The sequence below is a fragment of the Zophobas morio genome, unplaced genomic scaffold (genome assembly GCF_036711695.1).
Source record: "Zophobas morio isolate AGI-343-1 ecotype UQ-CSIRO unplaced genomic scaffold, CSIRO_AGI_Zmor_V1 ptg000058l, whole genome shotgun sequence".
NCBI lineage: Eukaryota > Metazoa > Arthropoda > Insecta > Coleoptera > Tenebrionidae > Zophobas > Zophobas morio.
The window spans coordinates 1564293-1587755 of NW_026972163.1; the positions used below are offsets into that span (position 1 = coordinate 1564293).

The 23463-nt window shown below is 33.8% G+C and overlaps 3 protein-coding genes across 3 annotated transcripts in view; 1 reads left to right on the plus strand and 2 right to left on the minus strand.

Moving 5' to 3' along the window:
- Positions 1–223: 223 nt before the first annotated feature.
- On the minus strand, positions 224–5473 carry LOC135143419 (dynein regulatory complex protein 11). The gene is made up of 6 exons (XM_064075285.1): positions 4483–5473; positions 4097–4431; positions 3049–3212; positions 812–1281; positions 531–755; positions 224–477 (listed from the first exon to the last, which is right to left on the minus strand). Exons 1-6 carry the CDS (start codon positions 5471–5473, stop codon positions 224–226), a joined length of 2439 nt encoding a protein of 812 aa, XP_063931355.1.
- Positions 5474–17293: 11820 nt separating this feature from the next.
- On the minus strand, positions 17294–20274 carry LOC135143128 (equilibrative nucleoside transporter 4). The gene is made up of 8 exons (XM_064074995.1): positions 19920–20274; positions 19705–19859; positions 19526–19654; positions 18692–18766; positions 18408–18634; positions 18167–18359; positions 17684–18112; positions 17294–17628 (listed from the first exon to the last, which is right to left on the minus strand). The coding sequence occupies exons 1-8, from the start codon at positions 20090–20092 to the stop codon at positions 17372–17374; spliced, it is 1638 nt and encodes a 545-aa protein (XP_063931065.1). The 5' UTR covers positions 20093–20274; the 3' UTR covers positions 17294–17371.
- A 396-nt stretch (positions 20275–20670) lies between these two features.
- Positions 20671–23463, plus strand: part of LOC135143129 (E3 ubiquitin-protein ligase ZNRF1) — a 30311-nt gene continuing 27518 nt past the window's right edge. Inside the window, exon 1 of the mRNA XM_064074996.1 lies at positions 20671–21374. Within this exon, the coding sequence (XP_063931066.1) occupies positions 21005–21374 (370 nt within the window). The 5' untranslated portion in view covers positions 20671–21004. The remainder of the gene's footprint in view (positions 21375–23463) is intronic.

Below are 23463 nucleotides of genomic sequence, written 5' to 3' on the forward strand. Positions count from 1 at the left end.
TACAGTTCGTAATTCCAGTCGTCATCCATAACACTGTTGTTGTATCAGATTCGTTGAAAAAACTTTTAACTATGTATATTTAAATTTAGACCGTTTACTGTGTGCAACGTACAAGGTTTTTCTAGAGTAAATAATAAATTATATATTAATTTTTTACAAATATTTAATTATAAAGCCGTTGTATATAATAAACATTAATAAGTTAATTACTAACTAATTATTATTAACTGCTTGCACCACTTGCTTGTTTGGCTTGATATTCTGCTTCTTCTTCTAATAACAGTTCCACAGCTCTAGCACGTCTTCGGCACAAGGGTGTTTTCAACCACCATGTTTCTATTGTTTCCTCTTCTTCTCTGTAAATTGGGGTTTTCGTGCATAATACATTCACAAGTTCTAATGGACTTAGAGGATGCACTCTAAGCTGCAACATTCGTTTAATTGTCATCACCTCTTCAAAAGTGTTGACAATAGAACCTGAAGCAGAATAATGATGTTTAACAGAGTTGCACGCATTTTTCCTGCCTTACCTATAGTAAAACCATCCGAAATCTTAGTGACTACACTAGTATCAAACTGCCAGCTTATAGCACTATATTTACCCAGTAGATAACTCCAAACACAGTATCTTGAGCTATAATCTGGTTTCGGTATAAGTATAAATTTTTGATAAACTTGCTGCAGTAGCTTTTGGTCACTTTCCCAAGGACAGCTAGAAACACCTACTAATATTACTCGATCCTCAGGACTAAAATCTGCAATTTTATTAATGAATAAATTTTGTACATATCTGTTCAATATATGTATCTACTTTTTACAATTTTTGGCAAATCCTTTTTTAATCTTTTTGGATCCGTTTTGTCTGTTTTTGGAATTTTTTTTACAAATGGTCTTTCGGCGGAATCCATATATATTACAGAAGGTTGCAAAAGTCTTGAAACTTTTACAACTAAATGAATTAACATAGTTAGACCAGATTTTCCTGGATATTTTCCCACAATGTTGGACGGTGTTAAATCAAAAAGTACAGCCCCTGCTTCACAGCATATTGCATGGACCAACATATCTTTTCCACTGCCTTTTGGGCCCACAATCATTAGTGATTTTATATGCGGTGTAGACTGATGTAATTGTGGAGACAATAATGGTATAACACAGTACTCTGCTATGACTTGTCTAATATCTCCCAAAGCAACTGGTTGTTCATTTCCTTTATTATGTACCACAGGATGATAGTAAGAACGTTCTCCTTTAAAATCTTGCAGATAAACTTCTGGACACCTAAAAAAAGAATGTAGTCTTTATCATTAGGTACTAGACTTTGTCGAAATCACTGAATTTACTGATTTTTTTTTAACAATATTAACTAATGATCGAAAGAAAATACCATAGTAAAAAATCAGAAATTGCGCTTCAATTGTTTAAGAACTGTCGGTCAGCCAATGTTTACAACGTCTATAAAGGCAGACATCATTCGCTCACACCCAGTTTGAGTACTTCGAGACGATTGAAGGTCGTACATAAATTTAGTCCTTCGAGCCGGATGAACATTTTGGTCTTTAAACTTTTGAACAAGTTTCCACGACAAAAATGTGGTTTAAAGAACAATTACACTAATCATTGACTTCAGGAATTTCACAAATATTCACAAACTTTTTTCACTACCAGTAACTTAAAAAGGTTCTCAAATATCTGATACATTTTTCTTTACAATTTCATTTCCATAATTCGATTTTTCTATCAGTATAATTTTTCATGTAATGTATCGGTGGTTCATTCTTTGTCTAACAGAAACAGGTTCACATTAACGTGAGATTAACTTTGTTGATGTATCGATATTCGCTAAAAATTAATTTTAGTTATTAATTTTATAGTACAAATTTAAGCAATATACCTATTATACTTATCTATCTTATCAACAGATGCAAGAAACTGCAAAAGCAATTTGGTATCGGCAGAAACATGATCAGGTTGCAAATTAGGACGAAATATTTTCTGAAATTTCACGCTTTTGTTGGTAACGTGACTACTTACTTGTATACTCCGTGATATGATATAGACGTGAATATTTACGTAAACACAATAATTTATTAAATTACCAACGGTTATTTCGTTAAAGTCAAGGAAAAAATCTTTCTCAAATCACAATATGCATAATAAGAGTGACATTGAAAACAAAGAAATTCTTATACTTATAATAAGAAACGGACCCACTCCATATTTGTATAGTACATCCTTCTGTGATGTCTTTGTAAAGCTCGTTTCAAATTTTGGTAAAATAACCTTAACTTAATTAAAAAATTTGGTCGAAGATTATTGCGCCAGAACTTTCCTCGCCTCTAAAATACAGTCCAATAGCAAGTCTCCCGTTTAAAAAAAATATACATTTTTATTTTGAGATATTTTGTTTGTGATAACTGATAAATTATATACATTAAAAAATATATAGAGTAACAGCGTAAGAAAAAAAGAACAACAAACAATTTTCGCATTCCAACTCCGAGGTCGGCACGGAATCGTAGTGTTCAACGCCGCTTATAAAAAGTTGTTATACAATTTGGGTATTTTACAAAATTTTTGACGCCTAGGGAACAATAAAGGCGAATTCATAAACCACCGTTACAAGGGTAATATCTATACGATATTCCTAGCATACATATAAAATTTGACAACAATCAGTCCAGTAGTTTCAGAGATTATTATTTGTCTAATAAAAATTGACGCAGACGACAGACACACGCAAACGTGAGACCTACTTTTTCGTATACTAACGAAAAAACATTAAAGCAGTCTACGCTCGGAAAGTAAAAATAGATAGTTCTGCATAAGTTTGAAAGCACCGATTTTTTTAAAATTTCTTCTAAAAACATTTTGTAATGTGGGTATTACCATTTTACTTCGCATGCAAAAAATATTAGGTAAGTTAGAAAAAAAGTATTAGAATCTATTTTTCTGTAATTGCCATTAAACTTAGTTTTTACCATACATCTAGATGAGTTGTTTCTCTTAAGTAATTTTGATTCTACTATCTACTTCACACTCACTTACCTCTTAATGATTCCATTAGCCACTAGTTCTTCAAAAAGGGATTCTGTTGTTCTGTCAGGTGTTAAGTCTTTCTCTTTTTTCTTTTTCCCCTTTTTACCCCCTTTCCTAGCTTTTTTACTAGTTTTCTTTTTGCCCTTATGTCCTCGATCTTTGTCCATAGCTTCCTATAATTTGGTAAAATAAATAAATATACCGCATCATCCAAAATAGTTCTCACAAAAGGAGGCTGTGATTAATATATAGTTCTCTACATTAGTTCTCTGTTGCTCTCTATCTAACATGTCCTACGTGCGCTGATCACAGCCTCCCTTTATGAAAAAACTTTTGGATCATACGGTATATATTCATGTACGTACCTACATTATTTTAAAATAAGTGTATTGACAGAAGGTGGGTTACAATAAATTAGATTTTTTTTAACATTTTTAAAGTTCTGTCCGTGTTCATGTATATGTTCAGGTGCAATTTTTCAAAACTTTATGATGTCCCCCCTAATAAAATAAACTTGTCAACTTTAATTATGTCTTTAAAAGACCATTACTTAAGTTTATGGTGGCAAGTAATAGATAAATATTCTTTTTCGTTTATTTTTTTTTGTCCCATACGAGCATGCGAAAGAGCTACTGTGGTGATTTTTAAGAAGTTTATAATTCATTTAGATTATAACTCTAACTCACTGTGATCATATGATTATATGGTAACAAGGTATAGTAGGTACATATACAATAACCGCCTTTCAAATGTATTTTGCCCGAGTAGATGCTGACAGACATCAGATAGATGAAAAGAGGAAAAACAGGCATTTTCGTATTTTTGAAGCTGTAAAAGACCACCAGGAAATCATACATTTCTTAAACTTATAACAACCGCTATCGTTCGAAAAGGACTTTACTCAGATGATTTATCAAATTAATAGGTCTTTACCTGAATACAATTGCGAAATATGTTAATCTAAATTGTGATTCGCTTTGTTTGCTTCTGAGAATTTAATGTAATATAGAAGGATATCATAATTAAAGCGAAAATAAAAAAATCAAAATTATTATACCTGCAGTAATAGTAATTCCCCTTTCATCATTTCATCTACTATTTTCCTTAGACCATTCTCCATGTCCGTCATTTGTTCATGCTCGATAATGTCCATGTAATGAAACTGCCTTGTATTATCTGCTTCGTTTTTATTTTTCCATATTTCATCGTATTCTTCTTTACGAGCGTTTAATTCAGGCAAAAAGGATGAAATCATCGCTTTAGTAGTAACTTCTTCATTTTCCTCACGTTCGTTTTTTGCCTCTTTTTGTTTGACAGCTTTGTCCTTTTTTGTTTTTGAATCTTTGGAGGATATTTGCGTAGGTGTGGATTTGCTCATTTCACTATCCGTTCCTATAAAATTGTAAGTTCAAAATAATTTTACGTAAAATTTTTACTCAATACCTTGTCGACTGAACAATAAACGAGATGCTGCTCTCTCGGATCCTGTATATTCCGGAATTTTGCCAGTCTGTGTTTTATACTCATGTAACCATCCTCTCACTTGATCACTTAACTGTTCCAAAACTACACCCCTTTGATGCTTCTCGAGATTTTCTCGGCACTTTTCTACATCATCTTCATATAAACGTTGTCTTTCTTCTTGCAAACGTCGTCTGTATTCTTTGGTTTCTAAATCCTTGATAATATCATTATTTTGAGTCTTAGGCTGAGGTATCATACCGATAAGCAACATTTCTTGTAATTTTCTTCTACGGGTTGCTCTGCGAGCAACATATCCTCGCCAGATCTTCTGAATACGAAGAGCTGCTGGTAAACTAATGCCTCCTCTTTGGTCATCTTCATCAGCTCCCCCTTCAGTCAATATCGGCTTAGCTTTTTCTTTCATATTTCTAATTTCCCGCATAAACTGTGCTCTCAGTCGTCCTTGTCTGGCTCTCTCATGGACTTGAACAATCAAAATTGCTTGTTGTTCAGTCATTGGCGGTTTAGTTTCTGGTCTATCTAAGAACCCAAGCTTTCCCAGAACACTATCGATCAATTTGTGTTGATACTGCAATTCTTTTTTGCGATCATTTCGGTAACAGGAAGGTACTTTCAATTCATTATGTTGAGGTGTAATTTTAAGATTGTCCAGAACGTCACCACAGTGAGTCCATTCGCTTAGGTCAGCCTCTACCAAATCATATTTTAGCTCCAAAATTCTTCCAAGTGTTCCTTCTAATATTTTTCGCATTAGAAGTCTTTTCTGCGGTTGCACCATCTGGTCTACACATTCTGAGAGCTGGTTGGCTATCATAATATAACGAATATATAAAGTTGCTAATAACTGACGTTGCTCTCTTCGATCTACTTGTACAGCTTCACTTTGTAGTGTTTCTGCCACCAACTGTTGGATTTTTTTCCATTCTGCATCATAAGTTTTGTGCGACATTATGTAAATTTCTTTTTATGTAAAAATTAAAATACCGACTTTCAATATCTAAAATATGAAAAAGAGATACTGATTTTAATTAAAAATTACACACTGGAGATCAGTAGATTTTAGGCAGGTAAAAAACTTCAACTGGAAAACAACCGAACTTTGCATCGTTTCAGTTTGTTGGTTCAATAGGAATAAGAAGCCATGGATACGACGCTGAGGGTTTATTGATTCCAAAAGTTTGTTGAACATCTGCTTACCTAAGGAGGGCCAACTGCTTTAAAGCCTTTTTGGTGCACAGCCTACACTTTCATTGTATAATAAATAATCTAGTGGTGGCTATGGCGTCTTGTCTGAAAATATATTGTACTGGGTGTTTTCCAACAAAATTTTACCAAAACAAAACTATTTCTGATCCACGAATTTATTAAATACATATATTCACTAAAATGTTTTTAGACAGACTATTGTATACCTACTGCAAATTCCAAGTTATGAATAATTTATAATAGTTATTAATGATCTTATAAAATGCCTTTCCTATCGTTTTCGATATAATATTACGGTAAACAAACAAATCTTAGTCAAATAAAAATCAAACGAGACAACAATTAAAATATTACAGTTCAAGAACTTGGTCAAATGGTCATTATATTAAGGAAGATACCCTATCTTTGCTGTACAAACTGCAATAATATTCCATACAATTAGAATTACTTTGACTGTAGTGTTACCGGGCCAACATTTGGAGGCCTGATTAGTGCGATAATTAGGTTAAGGAATTAGATAAGTTGTTTTATTCAAATAATATTTAAGCATGTCCGAGATCTGCGGCACCGCGGTCCGAGATCCGCGACACCGCGGTCCGCTAATCGGAGCGCGGCTGCGACAGCAGCCGCATATAAAAATACGTAAAATTAGAGCAATAGTCAGTTGAGTTGTGGATTTCAAGGAAGTCTGTTGTCGTCAGTGCTCGCCCCGGCGGCTAAACGACCAGACAACCCCAATAAACCGTACCTTCTTTTTTCATCGAGGCTTTTATTCACGAAAAACCCCGTGCTCAGTTTTTTGCCGTAGCAAACAAGGCACCCACATCGGTTCTTTTCAGAACCCCATCCCCCAAGGGCACTCCGACACCCTGGAACAAAGTCGGCGTACCGACGCGGGTAAAGACCGGACGCTTCCCCGCTGGAACCGCGAGGTCGCGACGACCCGGTCCCGTAACAGTAGCGAATCGATAACGATAGTTTGCCATTGTAATAGTGGCTAAACAAAGAGTTAATTTTTGAAATCATAAACAGTGTCCAGGACTTTAATAAGTTGCCCTTCAGTTGCATCTAAAGATGAGCTACGGAACCTACTTAATTCTGGATCACTTTTCTCTTCCTTTGCTTCTACGTATTACCCCATATATTTTTGGCCAACGAGTTTCTTGCAAACAAAAATCATTGTGCCAGCTACGTTAAATCATGACATCCCTTACAAATATAGTAAGTAGTATATACTTTTTACAACAGAAATTATACCATTATCATCGATATCCATAAAGACTTTTTCATTACTGACTATGTGGTAGCAGTCGGATCACTAGTATTACCTAAACAGATGAACTCAGTATCTAGAATCTCAAATAATCGAATATGCACTTATTTAAAGTTGGTGAATTAGTTGAGCACTTAAGTAGTTATTATATTACATATATATTATATATATTATATTATTATTATTATATATAGTCGGTTATTTACCCAATTACAGACCAACAAATAACCGAAAGCAAATGATAAGAAGTAGAATAACTAACCAGCAGCTACAAATTACTGTGAATCCCAAAAAGGAAAAGTTTAAAGCTACTCCAAATCCCAATGCAGATTTTCAGATTAGGTTAGGTCAAAATATACGTGTAATCAATAATCATAGAAGATCAGTTAATTCAGATAATAAATTAACTTACGAAGTAATGTGAAAGCCTACTAAATTTGGGAATAATTAAAGAATTTAAAAGATGTTGAAAAAAGATCAATTTTATTATGTGTTCTATTATCGATCCTACACATAGTGGACATAGGAGAGAATTTGGCGATATCAGTTCTCGGGCAAGCTATGTAGAAAATTTCAGAGTGGCGAGATACTAGACTTCGAGGGTGTGCATTAAATGATAATCTGGCTAGCATTAAAGGACAGTCAACACTGTTATTTATCATTTTAACTAGGAACAACACAAAGAATTTTTTACAAGTTTCCGTAAAACTGGAGAAAGTGAAGCGATTTAGAAGCTCAGATTGAGGAAAACCAATAGGTGGTAGTTACCTCTGTTAAGAAAATCAAAATTCAAGACAGAGGGTTTACTCCAAGAAAAATAAGTGCACCAGCTAAACTTCTCCTAATTTGTAATGTGAGGCTATGAGCGGCAAAACGGGCTAACCCATTTAAGAACGAATGCCAAAAAATGGGATTGAAAATGTGCTGAAAACTTAAAGTCGCCTAGACAATGTAATGTTTGCTTTTACGTATTGCAACATATTTCAAATGTAAAAAGACTGTGTTGGCTTAAGAAAAATACCAAACTATTGAAAAAAATTGCTTGTTTTTGGTTTTTGTTGTGGATTAGTCCACTTTGCTATTGATGTATATTGTGTTTAGCTCAAAATTTAATGAAACCAATATAAGAAAACATAATTTATTAATGCAAAATAGTTATTAAAACACAATTTTTTTTCTTTTTATTCAAAAATAAAAAAGCGCCATAAACCTTGAGAAGAATATTCATCTCAATGTTCTTCATTTTCGGACTCCACACCTAAATCTCCCCCAGTTCCCTGAGCAGAAGCTCGAAGGTTTTAATAAAAGTCGTGAAAAACAGGAGGAATGAATTTTATTAGCAAGAGAAGACCTTTTTTTTTTAAATCGTTGATTAGGTTTCCATTTGGGTAAAGCAACTGCAGTTTTGGTTTCCCTATTGTTGCTTTTCTTTTACCAATATCAACAATTTCGAATGGTACGTCATTCTGATTTGAATATTTGAACTGAATATTATAAGAACATTGCTTTTGAAATCGTAACCACTGGATGTTTAACCACGACACTTTGATTTTTGATTCTGCAATTTTTCTGTTTGTAATGTTATTTTCAAGAGCTTTGGTAGAAAAAAAATTGGCACTCGTCATTTCAATTACTTTAAACGGATTCTTCTTCCTGGCTTAATATGGCTTGGTCCGTTTTGCTTCCGTGCTGATCACAAAATCTTAAAATGGCAAAACAGTATTTGTGCGGCCACCTACTGGTTAGAGGAAGAAGATGGTTTAGTCCATTTTATCGTAAAATAAATGAAAAAATTGCGGTTTATACTACATAAGCAACCCAAAATACAATTTTTGTGGGTTGGCCCGTTTTTCCGCTCATAGCCTCATGTTTGTAGTTCCATACCACACCAGAGGGTTTCCGTCGACAAGTACGACTTGTTAGTTTCCGCTTGAACATTTTGTTTTACCTTCATCAACCGTGATTACCCACGAAGACACATTGTTGCACGCAAGCAGGACACAAATTTCGAGAATTTTTTCAATCTGAATCTTCAAACAAGCACGTAGCTCTTCAGCCCTCATTATCCCAGATCGTACTACAACTGCAGAAACAATAAACGACTTACGAATATTTTCGTTGATACATCCATATGCTCAGATTGTTATATCCTCCCCTCAGTAAAATTAGAAAATACACAAAATTATACTGAGAGTGACAGTGCAGTTAGTTAGCTCCGAATTTTGCTCCTTAATTTCTATGTATTTCCTCAATTTGATAGTGTTATATTGAGTGTGCATTAACCAGGCTATCACGGATTCTCTACTGGATCGTATACTAGTAAGGTATCTCTGTTTGATAATTAGGGATACTAATTAACTCGACATATGTGCGAATGCGAGGTCAATCCTACCAACTCGCTGTAAGTTATCAGGTTATCACTTTTTTGTCATACATACGTAGCGATACATTTATACCTGACACGAAATACTGTGTATTAGATATCCCATTTTCCTGTGTTTACCTCGGCTACTTCCGTGGTCTTTCTGTTTGTTTTTCAGTTAGCCACCTTGAAAGACCCCTTGGTGCAGAAGATCTGTATCCCCTGTTAACTTCCTTCCTACCCTTGCTATAATGAATCCTTGCGCAAATTGCGGCTCTGATACTAAGTCATCGAATTCCACATCCATACCGTGTGATGTTTGCCATGGAATGTTACATCTTAATTGTGTAGGGTTGACTGATACAGATATCAAATTTACTCGTACCAGATCAAAGTCACTTAAAGTGGTTTGCAACTCGTGCAATAATAATATGACGCAATTTAAGGATGTGAAGACTTTAATCTCTGCTCTTCAGGCTGAATTCACGGCCTCTATCAACAGTTTGAAACTAAGCTTTGAAACCCAGCTTAATGATCTTAAGGCATCTTTTATTCCTAAACAGGAATTAGCACCTACCCTGTTTGAAGATCTCGTTGGTGAAGTGATAGATCGCCAAAGTAGAAAACAAAATTTAATCCTCTTTGGACTGCCAGAACAATCAAGTAGTTTTTCTCGAGATCAAGTTCCAGAACTAGATCGGGTTGCGACCATTAAAATCCTCAAAGCCATGGATTCGTCTTATGATAATGATCATCTGCAGGTTCAACGTTTGGGTCGCCCTTCCAGTGAAAAAACTAGACCTCTAAAAGTCACTTTGCGTAGCGAGAAAGAAGTAACCAATTTTATTAAACGTGTGAAGTACCTACGAAGCTTACCTGAGTACAAGAATATTTCTATTTCCTTTGATAGAACACAAAAGCAAAACCAGTACTACAAGCAGATCAAAGAAGAACTGAACAACCGGTTGAGCAGAGGCGAAACAAATTTGAGAATTCGTTATGTCAATGGCGTCCCTAAAATTTTAAACTAGTTCGCTCACCCAATTATTGCTACTCGTTTAAATTACTGTACCAAAACGTTCGAGGTCTCCGATCTAAGGTTTCACATTTTTATAATTCTGTGTTGGAAAATGATTTTGATTTTATTGGTTTATCAGAAACATGGCTTACTCCTGATATAAGTAATACTGAATTATTTTCTAATAATTACGTTGTGTTTCGAAAAGACAGGAGTGCTGAATTAACAGGACTATCCAGAGGTGGTGGTGTTCTGCTAGCTATAAAGCATATTTTTAAGTGTAGCGAATTAGATGTGAGCAGTATTACTAGTAGTTTTCCGTTCATTGATATGATATGCATTAAAGTTAGTGATTGTCGAAATATTAAATTCTTTGTAGTAGTATTATATATACAGCCTAATATTCCCTTTCTAGAGTTTGAACTTTTTATTGATGCTCTTAACTCATTAGAACCTTTGAAACATGAAAATAATGTTCTATTCATAGGCGATTTCAATGTACCTGACTATATTACTAGTATTGAAAATCGATTTTGTACCACCTTAAACCATTTTTGTAATCTTCATAATTTACATCAGTACAACAATATTCTTAATGTTCATGGAAAACTTTTGGACCTAATTTTTTTCAATTCTGAATGCGTGGTCGAGAAAGCAGTCTCGCCATTGGTAGATGAAGATTTACATCACCCCGCTCTTTATTTACGCATAAAAACAATTCTTAAGGGTTCCTCCCTTCCTTTTCGTTTGAATAGTAAAGATCGATGTTACAATTTCAAGAATGCAAATTATCCTCTTCTTTATGACATGCTTGCAAGCTGTGACTGGACTTTTTTAAAAGATATTAAGGATGTTAACATAGCATGCTCAATGTTTTATAACAAATTATATGCTTTATTTGATCTGTCAGTACCTAAATTTGCTCCCAGAAATCAGCGTCACTATCCCCCTTGGTTCACATCCGAAGTAATAACTAACCTGCGTGTTAAATCGTCAATGTATAAACAATTTAAAAGGACTAAAGATCAACACCATTTCAATTTATTTAAAACTCAGCGTGCTTTCTGTAAAAAACTTATTAGTGAAGCATATAAAGCATACTTGTGTTCTGCTGAGAACTCATTATCTAATGATCCTAAAAAATTATGGAGTTTTATAAATAATAAAAAAGGATCGACACGTATTCCAGGTTTACTATATCATGATAACATCGAGATTTCAGATCCTCTTGAAATAGTTAATGCTTTCGGCCGTTACTTTAATAGTGTTTTTATTCCTCCGTCTCCTCTTGCTGCTGACAGCATCTCTGTACATTGCAACCCCGGATCGTCGATAATCTCTGTAGATCATATTTCCATATCTGATGTAGTAACACACTTGCAACAATCCAAAAACTCGTTAACATCGGGAATTGACAATGTTCCTAGTTTTATACTTAGAGACTGCGCTCATGTCCTTGCTGATCCTCTTTATACTATTTTTACTTTAATTTTGCAACGTTCAGAGTTTCCTGGTATTTGGAAAAAAGTCATGATTTGTCCAATTTTCAAAAAAGGTAAAGCTAATCAAATTTCGAATTACAGACCTATATCCTTGCTTTGCAATTTTGTGAAAACTTTTGAATCAATTTTATATAAATACATCTACAGTTCAATTAAACATATAATATCTCCTTACCAGCATGGATTTATGTTAAACCGTTCAACTGTCTCCAACTTAACAGTATTTTCACAGTTCGTCTCAGAAACGCTCGATGCCAAAGGACAAGTTGATTGTATATATACCGACTTTTCCAAGGCATTTGATCAAATCGATCACCATATACTATTACAAAAGCTTCGTATTCTAGGTTTTTCTGATTCTTTACTAAAATTATTTTTGTCTTACCTCTCTAATCGTGAATTTAGGGTCAGATATCGTAACTTCACGTCCTCTGCTTTTTCTCCCACATCTGGGATACCCCAAGGGTCTAACCTGGGGCCGTTGATTTTTCTTTTATTTATTAATGACCTTGCAGATGTGGTATTGTGTGACAAATTAATGTTTGCCGATGATTTTAAACTTTATTCGAAAATTGAGTCTTTATATGATTGTGCATTACTTCAACGAAATATCGAAAATATTGTGCAGTGGTGTCTGGAAAATCGTCTGTCTCTGAATAAAAGCAAATGTAATGTAGTATCTTATTCAAGAAAACACATGAATATTATTTACGAGTATAACATTAATGGTTCCACTATTGAGAGATGTCATACAGTCAAAGATTTAGGTATAATATTTGATAGTAAACTCACCTTCGTGCAACACATTCATGCGTCTATTGCTGCTGCACTTAGAACCTATGGCTTTATATATAGGAACTGCAGCAATTTTTGTAATATTAGAACACTTAAAATATTGTTTTGTTCCTTGATTAGGTCGAAGTTGGAGTATGGTACTTTAATTTGGTATCCGATTTATGAAATACATTGCCGTCATTTAGAATCTGTTCAAAGACGATTCCTCAAATTTTTAGTATATTTGGAGGATGGTGTTTATCCCCCTCAAGGTTATGAACACTCCATGTTACTTTCTCGTTTTAATTGTTTGTCTTTGGCTGTACGACGAAAAGTAATAGCGGTCAGATTTTTATATAATTTATTTCACAATAAAGTAGACTGCATTGATATTCTAAATAGATTTAATATACTTGTACCTAGACTTAATTCTCGTCAACAAGTTCTGTTTTATATTGATTCTAGCCGTACAAACGTCTCAGTTCGCTCTCCAGTGTCGGTTATGTGTAATTTATTCAACAAAATTGCACATTTATGTGATATTAATTTTGATTCTAGTGTTAGTATTTGTAATTGCATCGTTAATTTGGGTTAATGTTTAATTAGCTGTAGATACTTTTGTTTTTTCAATATTTATACCTTTTTAGTTACTGTCATGAATTAGTTTAGTTAGTTTGATATTATTCCTGTAATTGGGTGTTACCTGTAGGAATAAATATTATTATTATTATAAAATGTATTCAACTTACTGACGAACGGACATTGATCAATCCGGACATAGTAAGTTCTTCTAACAGTCCTCCTCATCTTACAATGGAATTTAAACGGGTACTTTGCCCGTCTCGCTAATCTTCAAACTTTACTTTTCAGTTTTACTCCCCGTATAATACGTCTTATTACAAGAAACTTACTCTCCGTTAAAAAAAATCACTGTTCGAAAAATTATTCTCTCTCTATTCTATAAAAATAGAGTAGAGTGGGAGTCAAAGTGGTTCCATCCATCGCGAGAATTGAAAATTCTGAGGAAGGGAGAGGATGGTTTTGTGCTGTAATGCGAATTTAAATAAATATTTTCTTCCAAAACTCCATAGAAAGTTTGAAGAATGAACTCATTTTGGGATGAATTTTGTACATTTTAAGATTTTTACACCACTATGAATATAGATCTGAACCAGTGGCGGCTCGTGGTGATTTTTGATGGGTGGGAAAAGCATTAGGTAGGTTATTTATAACATGTATGAAAAAAAAAAATACATATAATCATCTTTGTGAGAAAGTGTTTTTGTTTTAGTGCTGCATGTCAGTCAATATAATATAACAAATATTTTATGTATATTACATATCATTATTTTATAAATATTACTTACAATGTTGTTCAGCAAGAACCAACGAGAACGTCAAAGACTTTTGCCAGAAGAGGAAAGGGAAGTAAAAAAAGGGTTCAGCACATAAGTGGATTTTTTAAGAGTTTATAGAACTACAGTACGTCAAATAATTATCCCAACATATAAAGATTTTGAAATACCATGAAGAAAAAACTTTAAATTTTAAATCTTTGCGATAAGCTACACTTAGAAAAAGTATCAATTTTGGAAAATTATTATAAAAGCAAAATTAAAAATGCCAAATGAAACAAAAAATAAATTCTCAAAGTACTAACAAAATTAACAATAACAAATAAAATAAAAATAATTCCAAAATAATCGTTCTGATTGGTTTTAAAAAGACTAGTATATACTAAAGACTCCTCCAAAAACTTTTTAAATCATCGAATATTGATAACAAATTTGCTAATTCTTTGAAATTACTTTGATTAAGAGAAGTTTGCGATTCGTCTGATCTCCGAAATCTGTTTTTGTGTAGCCAAGAAAATTATCATAGCGGATAAACGTTTAATAGTGAATCCATTTTTTTAACTGTTTCATTGTGTTGTAAATGTTTTTACAATAAGCCGAATTTAAGAAAATTTTCTATAGTTTCACTTCGTTTTCTAAGTAATTTTCATTTTTTCATATTGATCATGTTTTATATCTCTCTACTTGTGTAATTCCAAAATGTTCGTGATTGTTCGTTAAATAATAGACAATTCCAATTCCAGTTTTGATTGTTGTTTCACTACCGATCAGCCAATAATATTTATTGTTCCAATTTTGATTAAAGCCTTTATTACTGCCACGAGAGTTAGTGATGACTAATTTTATTGTTTCATTTCGGGATATGGTCTTAATTTATAAACAAATACTTCATAAACCTCAAGTTTCATGCTACTGAATTTATTTATTAATTGAAAAAACTTAATGTCTTTACCTTCTTTATCACCTCTCTAATTATTTCCACAGCTTACAGTTGGACTTTCCATTAAAAAAAACCTAAAAATTACCTACTTTGGTACCCGCCTAACCGTTTGGTAATTTGAATAAGCTACATTTTATAATTAAAAGCAGAATTCAGTTTCTGATCTGACTGAACACAATTGAGTCGTGTCTGCGACGAACCATACAGAGTGCTTCCAATTCCCAGGGTGGATTTGTCCATCTGACCGAAAGCGCGAACAAAACTATGTGGCTGTCTGAATCCGTCGTCTGAATTAAATAATAAATTAAGAGTATATTTAACTTTTGTTGACTCTCTACAGTTAACGAAGCATTCACTTTATAAAACAAAAATACATATGTAATAATCGAAAAGTACACATATGTCACATACGTACTTCAATAATAAATGCATTCCTACTTATTTTCTTCATTCGTTATTCGGATTTTTAAATTTATAATAAGTACATTATAAAGTTAACACTCTGTCATAAATAGTCATAATACAAGAATATGGTTGTTACGAATTTTCATTTGATATGAAAAAGTATTTATTAATTATTATGATGTTGCTCTTTTCTGTAACAATAGTATTCAAGAATTTTCGCATAATCATTATTTCCCTTACCACCTTACCCATAGAATAATATAAATAATTACCTTATAATTTTACAATACAAAGGAGCAGAAAATGGAAATTAATTTATTGAATCCTTGAATCGAATATTAGAAATCCGACTCTGCAGCGTTTGAGATACACATTGACGGCAGGGCGTCGTGCCCCGCTTAAAGCAAGAAAACGCGGATATGCAGCAACGTGCGTTTCGAATTCTTTACTCTTAGTTCCCTGCTCTCAATCGCGTACATAGAAAACCGAACATATGTCGTTGCTTACAATCAAGAGGGTGCACCAGGGTGGACTAGCCCATCCTCATGTGAACCGTATAACGGCGAAATCTGACGCACTTTTTTGCAACTGAAATTTTTCAGTTGCGGAAACTACGGGATGTAATGAAGAAAATCGGTTGGCTTCAATGATGTTTATGACGATAATTATTTGTGTATGCATACAAAAAAATTAAAAAAAGAAAAATAACAATGTTTTACTTTGCATCGTAAACAATAAAATAGGGTGGACATTGGCCATCCTGCCGACCCCGAGGAGCCGCCACTGATCTGATCCTAGGCTTGTTATAGTTCATGAAAGTTGGTAGGTATTCAACATGTCATAAATAAAATGCCGCGTTATAATATCCTGAGAAGGGATAAAGGTTTTGATTTTTTTTTAAGCGCCATTGTTTTTAGCTGAAAGGGGGAAGGTTAATTAAATGTAAATGTACAAGGTATATGGCGTCGGTGTCGCAACGCAAATCCACAGGTGTCCGGGATGTCGCGAACTTTCTTGAAAGTGTAGTCACGAGTGATGGCCTAAAGTTCACGAAAAATTTAAAAACTCCATATTTCTAATTTTCGCAGATAAAGCGGTGTACGCTTTAAAAAATTAATCTAAAAATTAAAAAACGCACAAAGAAATTTCAATAACATCTTGGGGAATATTTTCCCATTCTGCTATTACTGCATCTACCAGTTGATTCTGGTTGAGAGATGAGGGCCTATGCCTGCGAACTGCCTTTTTAAGAGCGTCCCATAGATGCTCCATGGGATTTTAATCGGGACTGAATATCAACTGCATTTAAGTAGTCAGTCACTTGCCTGAGCACGTGAGGAAGAGCGCTATCTTGAATGAATGCAATTTTCGAGATAATAATCCGCATTCATGAATCTCATACGGATAGGAACCAACTCTCTACGACCGTTAAAACATCTATCCACAAAGCATTACAGCAATATTGCAGCTTACAAGTCTCTCTCCTGGTCTTCGTCGGACATGCTCACATCCATCCATCCGAAAATTTTACGTTAACTCTGGTTTCATCTGAGAACAAAACGTTCTTCCAATTATCAACTCATCAACCGTCCAATTTTGATGGTTGTCTGAGATACTATGATTTTACCTAGTTTTCTGATGTCATTAATTTTATAGTTTAGCCTATTTTTTATTATTATTAAAAACACACTTTTTTTGTCTAAATTAGTCGATCCAAATATCTATATTATCAGAATATCAAATTTTATTTAATCCACATTTATGGTTCTCATACTGGAAAAATTTAAACCTAACAATTACAATAGCCCGATGGTGCCTAAATCAGCTGTATTAGTATTTATAGGCAAGTACTATCCAAAATGTGACTGTCCAATTTTCATTTCCTGTGCGGGTAGGATAAGTGATCCTTTTCAAAATCCAATAAACTACAAACAGTTTTAAGTTTTTTATTAATATTTTTTTCAATAAACACTAACAAAGCTTGGATAAATGGATGTAGAATTTGTAATCATCTATTGACTAAATTCTGTTGTAAAATTATCGACACCAGTTGATAAAGTAGATGCCAGAGTTATGATTGTAACCGAAGTACTACGTATTGTACCTGTTGTCAGACTGATATTAATGGGCGGTGTATCTGATAATTTCACATGTGCATTATTTGTACTACATGGATGATTATCAATAGGATTCAAAATTGTTTCCAAAAAATATGCCATTAATGATCCAGTAGTTAAACCAAAATTGTACAACAAAGTCATTATGTTACCTGCAATGAATATAAATAATTAGATAAACTCAAATATTAATAACAATTCTCTTACCAGTAAGCTCCCTGTAGCGATCATCCACTTTGCTCGGTGCTTGTATCATTGGAACACTTCCGAGGATTCCATTACTGAAGCCCAAAATTAAAGCAAAAGTGAATGCTGTCACTTCGGCTGAAAAAACTGGATTTGATCTTGGGGCCACGCACATAATCATTAAAGGAATCATTATAAGTCTTGCGACGGAACATCGAACTAAGCGACCACCTGTCCAATATCTAGAGGAGGATGCTAACATTTTTCCAAATAAATCGGCTCCGTTGAATAATGCCATCATAAGAAGAGGCATCCATGACCCCAAACGACAACTAATTATTTCAGACGCTATTCCAGGATACAAACATAGTGTGGCAAAATACACCAAACATATAGATATCATATACGGATGGATGGCTTTAGTGATCTCCCATCGTGCTAACAATCCCCCTAAAAATTTGAAAGACTTAAATTTTCAAATAGTCAGTTCAGAAACGGACTTACTTTTAATACCGCTCAGTCCTCCAGCGGTACTGACGCTTTGCCTCCCCCGAATAACCACATCTTCGACTTTGTACGTTGGTACCGGAACTGGAGCTGAAGGTTCATAGGCTGGATTTGCAAAACTGAGAGTATTTCCGGCTGGTGGACTATTCTGTATTTTTAGAACCCCATACTGCGCTTCATTAGTTTCTATCTAAAAATTATAGAGTTATATGATTACAAACACTTGATATTTAAATACCAATCCAGCATCTTCAGTCGGTTCAAGCGTAATCCTAGTCTTTGCCCTCTCACATAAAGCTATGTAAAATTGTATAAAATCAGTTCTTCTGACAAGATGATACATTGCAAAACACGTTGCTACTGCTGAAACTGATACAGTAAAAAAATAAATTGTACTTCCTCGTATTTCTGGTATCATAAATCTGGTAAGAACTCGAACGGATGATGTAAATACTCCAGAAGCACCTGAAATTTTTATGTTAAAGAATAATACATGTCTTACAAAAATTTAGCAATACTTACTTTCGCCTACCATTACAGCTTGAGTATAGCGCGCAGGTAACATACTAGTGTATCCATAAAAACTGGATTGTTGTACTAGAAAACAAAATTAATAAATAAGAGTACTCATTGTACGATGTAGCACTAATCATAACAGCAATATTTGCAGAATTAAAAAAAAAACGAGTGAATCTTTCCTTTATATTTATACATTTATTTTCGAGACGTAAGAGTATTATTTTATAGTTAATTCTTCATAGTCTTGTGAATTATTTGTAGTATAACTATATTAATCTATGTCGTTTTTTTACCAGGTATTAATTTTTTAGTATTAAGACACATACTCGGACACATATTTAGTCCGGTCGTCGATTAAAATTTGTATCGTCTACATTTTTTTTGGGTCGTAAAGTATAAAAATATTAATAGGAAAGAAAAAGAAATATCGCTAAAACAGAAAGTTACTTGACACAAAGTTATGCCATTTAAAGAAGTGATAATGTGATAATTTAAAACATTTTCAGAATTTGATTCAGGCAGTTAAATTTTAATTATTGTAAATTTTTCTAATATTGGTTTGTTAATGTGACCGTTATAAAAAATGTTGGGCTTCTACGATAATTTTTATCCAATTGATTCCTACATTAGTTGTTCATTTTTTCCTGTGTTTTTTATTATTATTTTTTTTTTGGGAAAACATATTTTGTAAGTTGTATAGAGTAAAATTAAATTTGATAAAATTAATCACCTACAATAGAAATTTTTCAACCAGTTAGCCAGCCAAAAATTAAATATAAAAAAAAAATTATTGAAATAAAATGTGCCAATTTTTTGTATAATTGTTTTCCAATTTACCTGTGCAACCGACAGCCACTACTGCTACTGCTGCTAAATTTACACCATAAGAAGTAGCTGTACCAAACGCCTCCCACCATACTTCACACACAACAACAAAAATGAGAGTTACAAAAGACATAAAGTATCCTAAAATAGAGTAAATTAGGGTGTGTGTAACATTAACTTGGTACTTTTACCGAAATTTATTCTGGAATTAAGAGTAAAAGTTTCAACCAACAAGTTATTCCCCAGTACAGTGAAGAAAGCAACAGCAATGTACACCAAAGACATGTCAAACACCACTGGAGAATCAGGATACCTTACTTTGAAGTAGTCCATAGCCATTATAAAACTGCAGAATAAGTGGGTAAATATTAAACTTGGAGGAAAAGGTCAGGGTTCAGCATGTTACCTATTATAAGGCAGAAGAAAACCAGCACCACCAAGAACAAATGCTAAATATATAGCATTGTATGAATCTATGGGGGGTGATATATTTGTGAATCCATTACTATTGTGGAAATCATTTCTTCTACGAGACTTTCCGAGTTTGGAGTAACCGTGTGCATCATTGGTTTCTTCCATTTTAAGTAGGTTGAAATTAAACTTCTTGATTATTTATTTTGCTGCATGGTTACAACTTCTCACAAACACGTGTTATTATAATTTCAGATGTTAGTAATTGTATATACAGATAAAATTATATTTTAAATTATTTCACTTCACATTTTTTCAGCATTGTGGATTTTGCGCATGATTCTGAATTTATTGATTTCAAAATCGCGCTTGCGAACGCAGACATAACATTTTTATTTAATTAAAAAGCGGACATTCTATGACATTAATTGAATAAAAACATACCATTTAATAAAAAATTCGATTTGTGGAATGTTAGAAATTTGATTAGATATGTGTCATATAGGCAATCAACAATTCATTATTCGTTGATGACAGTGGTAAAAATACAGATTCAAATTCTATACGTCATTTAAATAATTAGTTTTTAGTTAATTTCTCCATTATAAACTAGTTTCAAAGTTAACTTTTTTATAGTTTTGAAACCAGGATGGTAGCAAACGTTCGTTGATTTTCGGGAAAGCTCGTTCACCAATCCGAGACCCTGGTCTATGACGTTGTGACGGGTTAGCGTCTGACATCTGTTGATAAATTGACGTATCTTGTCATTGTCAAACTGTAGGAAAATGGTGCAAAATAACATGGTTTTTATATCTAAAAATTCGTGTTGGCCCGTGCCAATACGTCAAAATTATTCGATGATCGGTCTTTAATTTCGCAAAACAGTGTTCCGTGACATTTTGTGCTAATTTACTAGCTTGTTGTGTGTTTTTACACGTTTTATTAAGTTCATAAACAAAGGCCATGTCATTTGTCAAATCAGGTGATTTTTTTGCAAAAAATTTATGACGAAGTGCGGAGTGTTCCATGCCGTAAACATGTAAATAGTGCGCTGTCTGTGTAGTAAAACAAAAATAAAAAATGGGTGCTAAACCGAGTACAGCTAATGGGACCCAGAGCCCTCGCACCAGAGCCTTCTCCACGAGTAGTAGTTCGGAAGTTGTCACAGCCCCAGGCTTTCGATTTATGAGATCCTTGGGAATGGACATGTCGAATGATCGCCAAAGAGCACGGTCGTTATCTAGTGTTCCAGATTTACATACTAGTCATGAAACAATTGCCATACCGGCGACAGGCGCCAGTTTTGACGTTTCCACCGGTGCCAGTCCAGAGACGGACAGCAGCTCGGCAGAGGATACAGCGGGTGCCCTCGGTTCTGCCGCCTCCAGCATTGCCCTAGGACGGGTGTACGCTGCACATTCATTACCTTCACATATATGGTCGCTAAATGGTATGTATTTACTTCTTACATTTTATAAGGGAATGTTAATATAGAACAATCATTACAACTTCAAAGTCGAGATTTCAACATTAATCGGCAATTTCCCAATTCATATTTATTGTCATCAGCATTATAAAGTACGTAAACAATGTGTTTAATATTATGAATTTCTCAGTAACGTTGACAATTCCTTCAAATTAGGTACTTCCAATTCCTAAAGAAATGACGTTACGTAGACAAAACTTTCTAACAAAGAAAATTTTCTGGAGATGTACACTAAACTCATTTGACATACACCTTGTAAAACTTTTATGACTTAAGCGGCTTGAGCCAAACCATCTTTATAAGTCAAACTGGCTATTTGTAAGCTTTATGGACCCGAAACGCAAGGATTATGACTGTCCATTGTTGCCACAATGGAGCTGTAAACTGAGTTAAGTTATGCAATAGCCAGTTTGACTTATAAGGGTGCTTTGGCTTAAGCCGCTTAAATCATAAAAGTTTTATAAGGTGTATCTCAAATGAGTTTACTGTATATTTTAATCTACACTGAGACGTGGGTTTACAATTTAAAGTGGTAACAATTTGTGTTATATTATCATTTATATGTCAAGTGAGCATTCAAATCCACATCAAATATGTCACCTGTTATCTAAAACTTCCAAATTTTTACAAATTAAGTGTAGCCTATTGTTGTGAATCCATTTTGTTACAAACTGGTATCTGTGACTTTACATGTGTACAAATGCCACACTGTTAGTCCACAGTATTTAGTTAAATTATTGTAAAAAAAAAACAAACAATACAACAAAGCTTGGAAATACGATGTGGTAAGTAACAGGAAAAGGTAGTTAAAAAAAAGAAAATTTAAATTTAAATACATACATAAAAATCAAGTAATGTACATCAATAGATGTGTAATGATAATTTGTATGCTAAATTGTGCAAGATTTGTGTACATATTTGAGAATAATTGAGGATGTTTGTTAACACATATCAAAACAGCTGCTTTCATACAAAATACATTATTTAGGTGTTTTACATGCATTGTGCATCTAAATTTAAACTGGAGACTACAGTACACCAAAACTACAAAGTTGTCATGGCGACTTTTAAAGTGTCAATAGAGTTGCAATAATATCAATTTTCTTAAATAGTGTTAATTTTTCGTTGAACTCTTTTTACAGAATACATTTTCTAGTGTTGAGCTCTGTGATAGTGATAACGCTGCGAAAGATGTGTCAGTCTTTATAATTTTTTACGATGCTGCTTCTCTTATCTTCATCTTGATCCTTTCCGGTGATTTTTGGTACATATATGCACGCTGAATCACTACGCACGCACGTGCTTCACTATATCTCATTAATTATTGGAAATAGAAAAAAGTCACAGACTAAAGCTGGCCGGTTTTTTGAGTAGCATACATTAAAATTATTTTAGAGTATTCAAAGTGTTTTGTTTTTGAAGCAGCACACAACTTGGATTTTTTTTATAAAACACTGTTCTCGTTCTCATTTTCCTTACATATTCTCGTTAGCCTCTCCTCGGGCCTTAAACCGTAGTTTATTTTTGAAATTCCGATGAGATGTTATTTCAATTTTCTGGATTTTTTAGCAGTGCAAGGATTCACAAAAAAAAATTGCTAAAATGTTACTTTTAAGAGCTATGTTGCAACTATTTGATAGATATTAACATGTTTGTAATATACTGTTACGAAATAAACCTATACGCCGCCTATGGCTTCTAGTATATACGGCGACGATGACTCATTGTCCGTGACGGCGGCCGGAGAAGAGCCTGGAAGCGGATGTCGCGACAGGTGTTCGAGAATAAGCCTAGAAGCGGTGACGGAGACCTTCGTGAATGTTGCGCCGAAATTATTTTGTACATAGTTGCTCTATAATTAGTCGTGTAAATCCGAGTTACTAAGGAATAAATTGTTGACTTTAACCCACGCCGATTTTAATACTAATATAAAATTTAGAAGAACAATTTTATTGTTATTAAAGTCTGCCCCCACGTAAGAAAAACAAGATTAATCGTGTCCTGCAGTTAATTATACAGGGTTAGTCACGAGAGAATTACTTCTGAAAATTAT

What these genes read in the sequence shown, in the direction of transcription:
- LOC135143419 (XM_064075285.1), bottom strand. Translation starts at nt 5,473, where the DNA reads ATGTCGCACAAAACTTATGATGCAGAATGGAAAAAAATCCAACAGTTG. An exon ending in GCTAATGGAATCATTAAGAG is followed by an intron (nt 1,282 to 3,048) that starts GTAAGTGAGTGT and finishes TTCTTTTTTTAG; the next exon opens with GTGTCCAGAAGTTTATCTGC. An exon ending in TTTGCCAAAAATTGTAAAAA is followed by an intron (nt 756 to 811) that starts GTAGATACATAT and finishes ATAAAATTGCAG; the next exon opens with ATTTTAGTCCTGAGGATCGA.
- LOC135143128 (XM_064074995.1), bottom strand. Translation starts at nt 20,092, where the DNA reads ATGGAAGAAACCAATGATGCACACGGTTACTCCAAACTCGGAAAGTCT. An exon ending in CGACTGAAGATGCTGGATTG is followed by an intron (nt 18,360 to 18,407) that starts GTATTTAAATAT and finishes TATAATTTTTAG; the next exon opens with ATAGAAACTAATGAAGCGCA. An exon ending in TCGCTACAGGGAGCTTACTG is followed by an intron (nt 17,629 to 17,683) that starts GTAAGAGAATTG and finishes TATTCATTGCAG; the next exon opens with GTAACATAATGACTTTGTTG.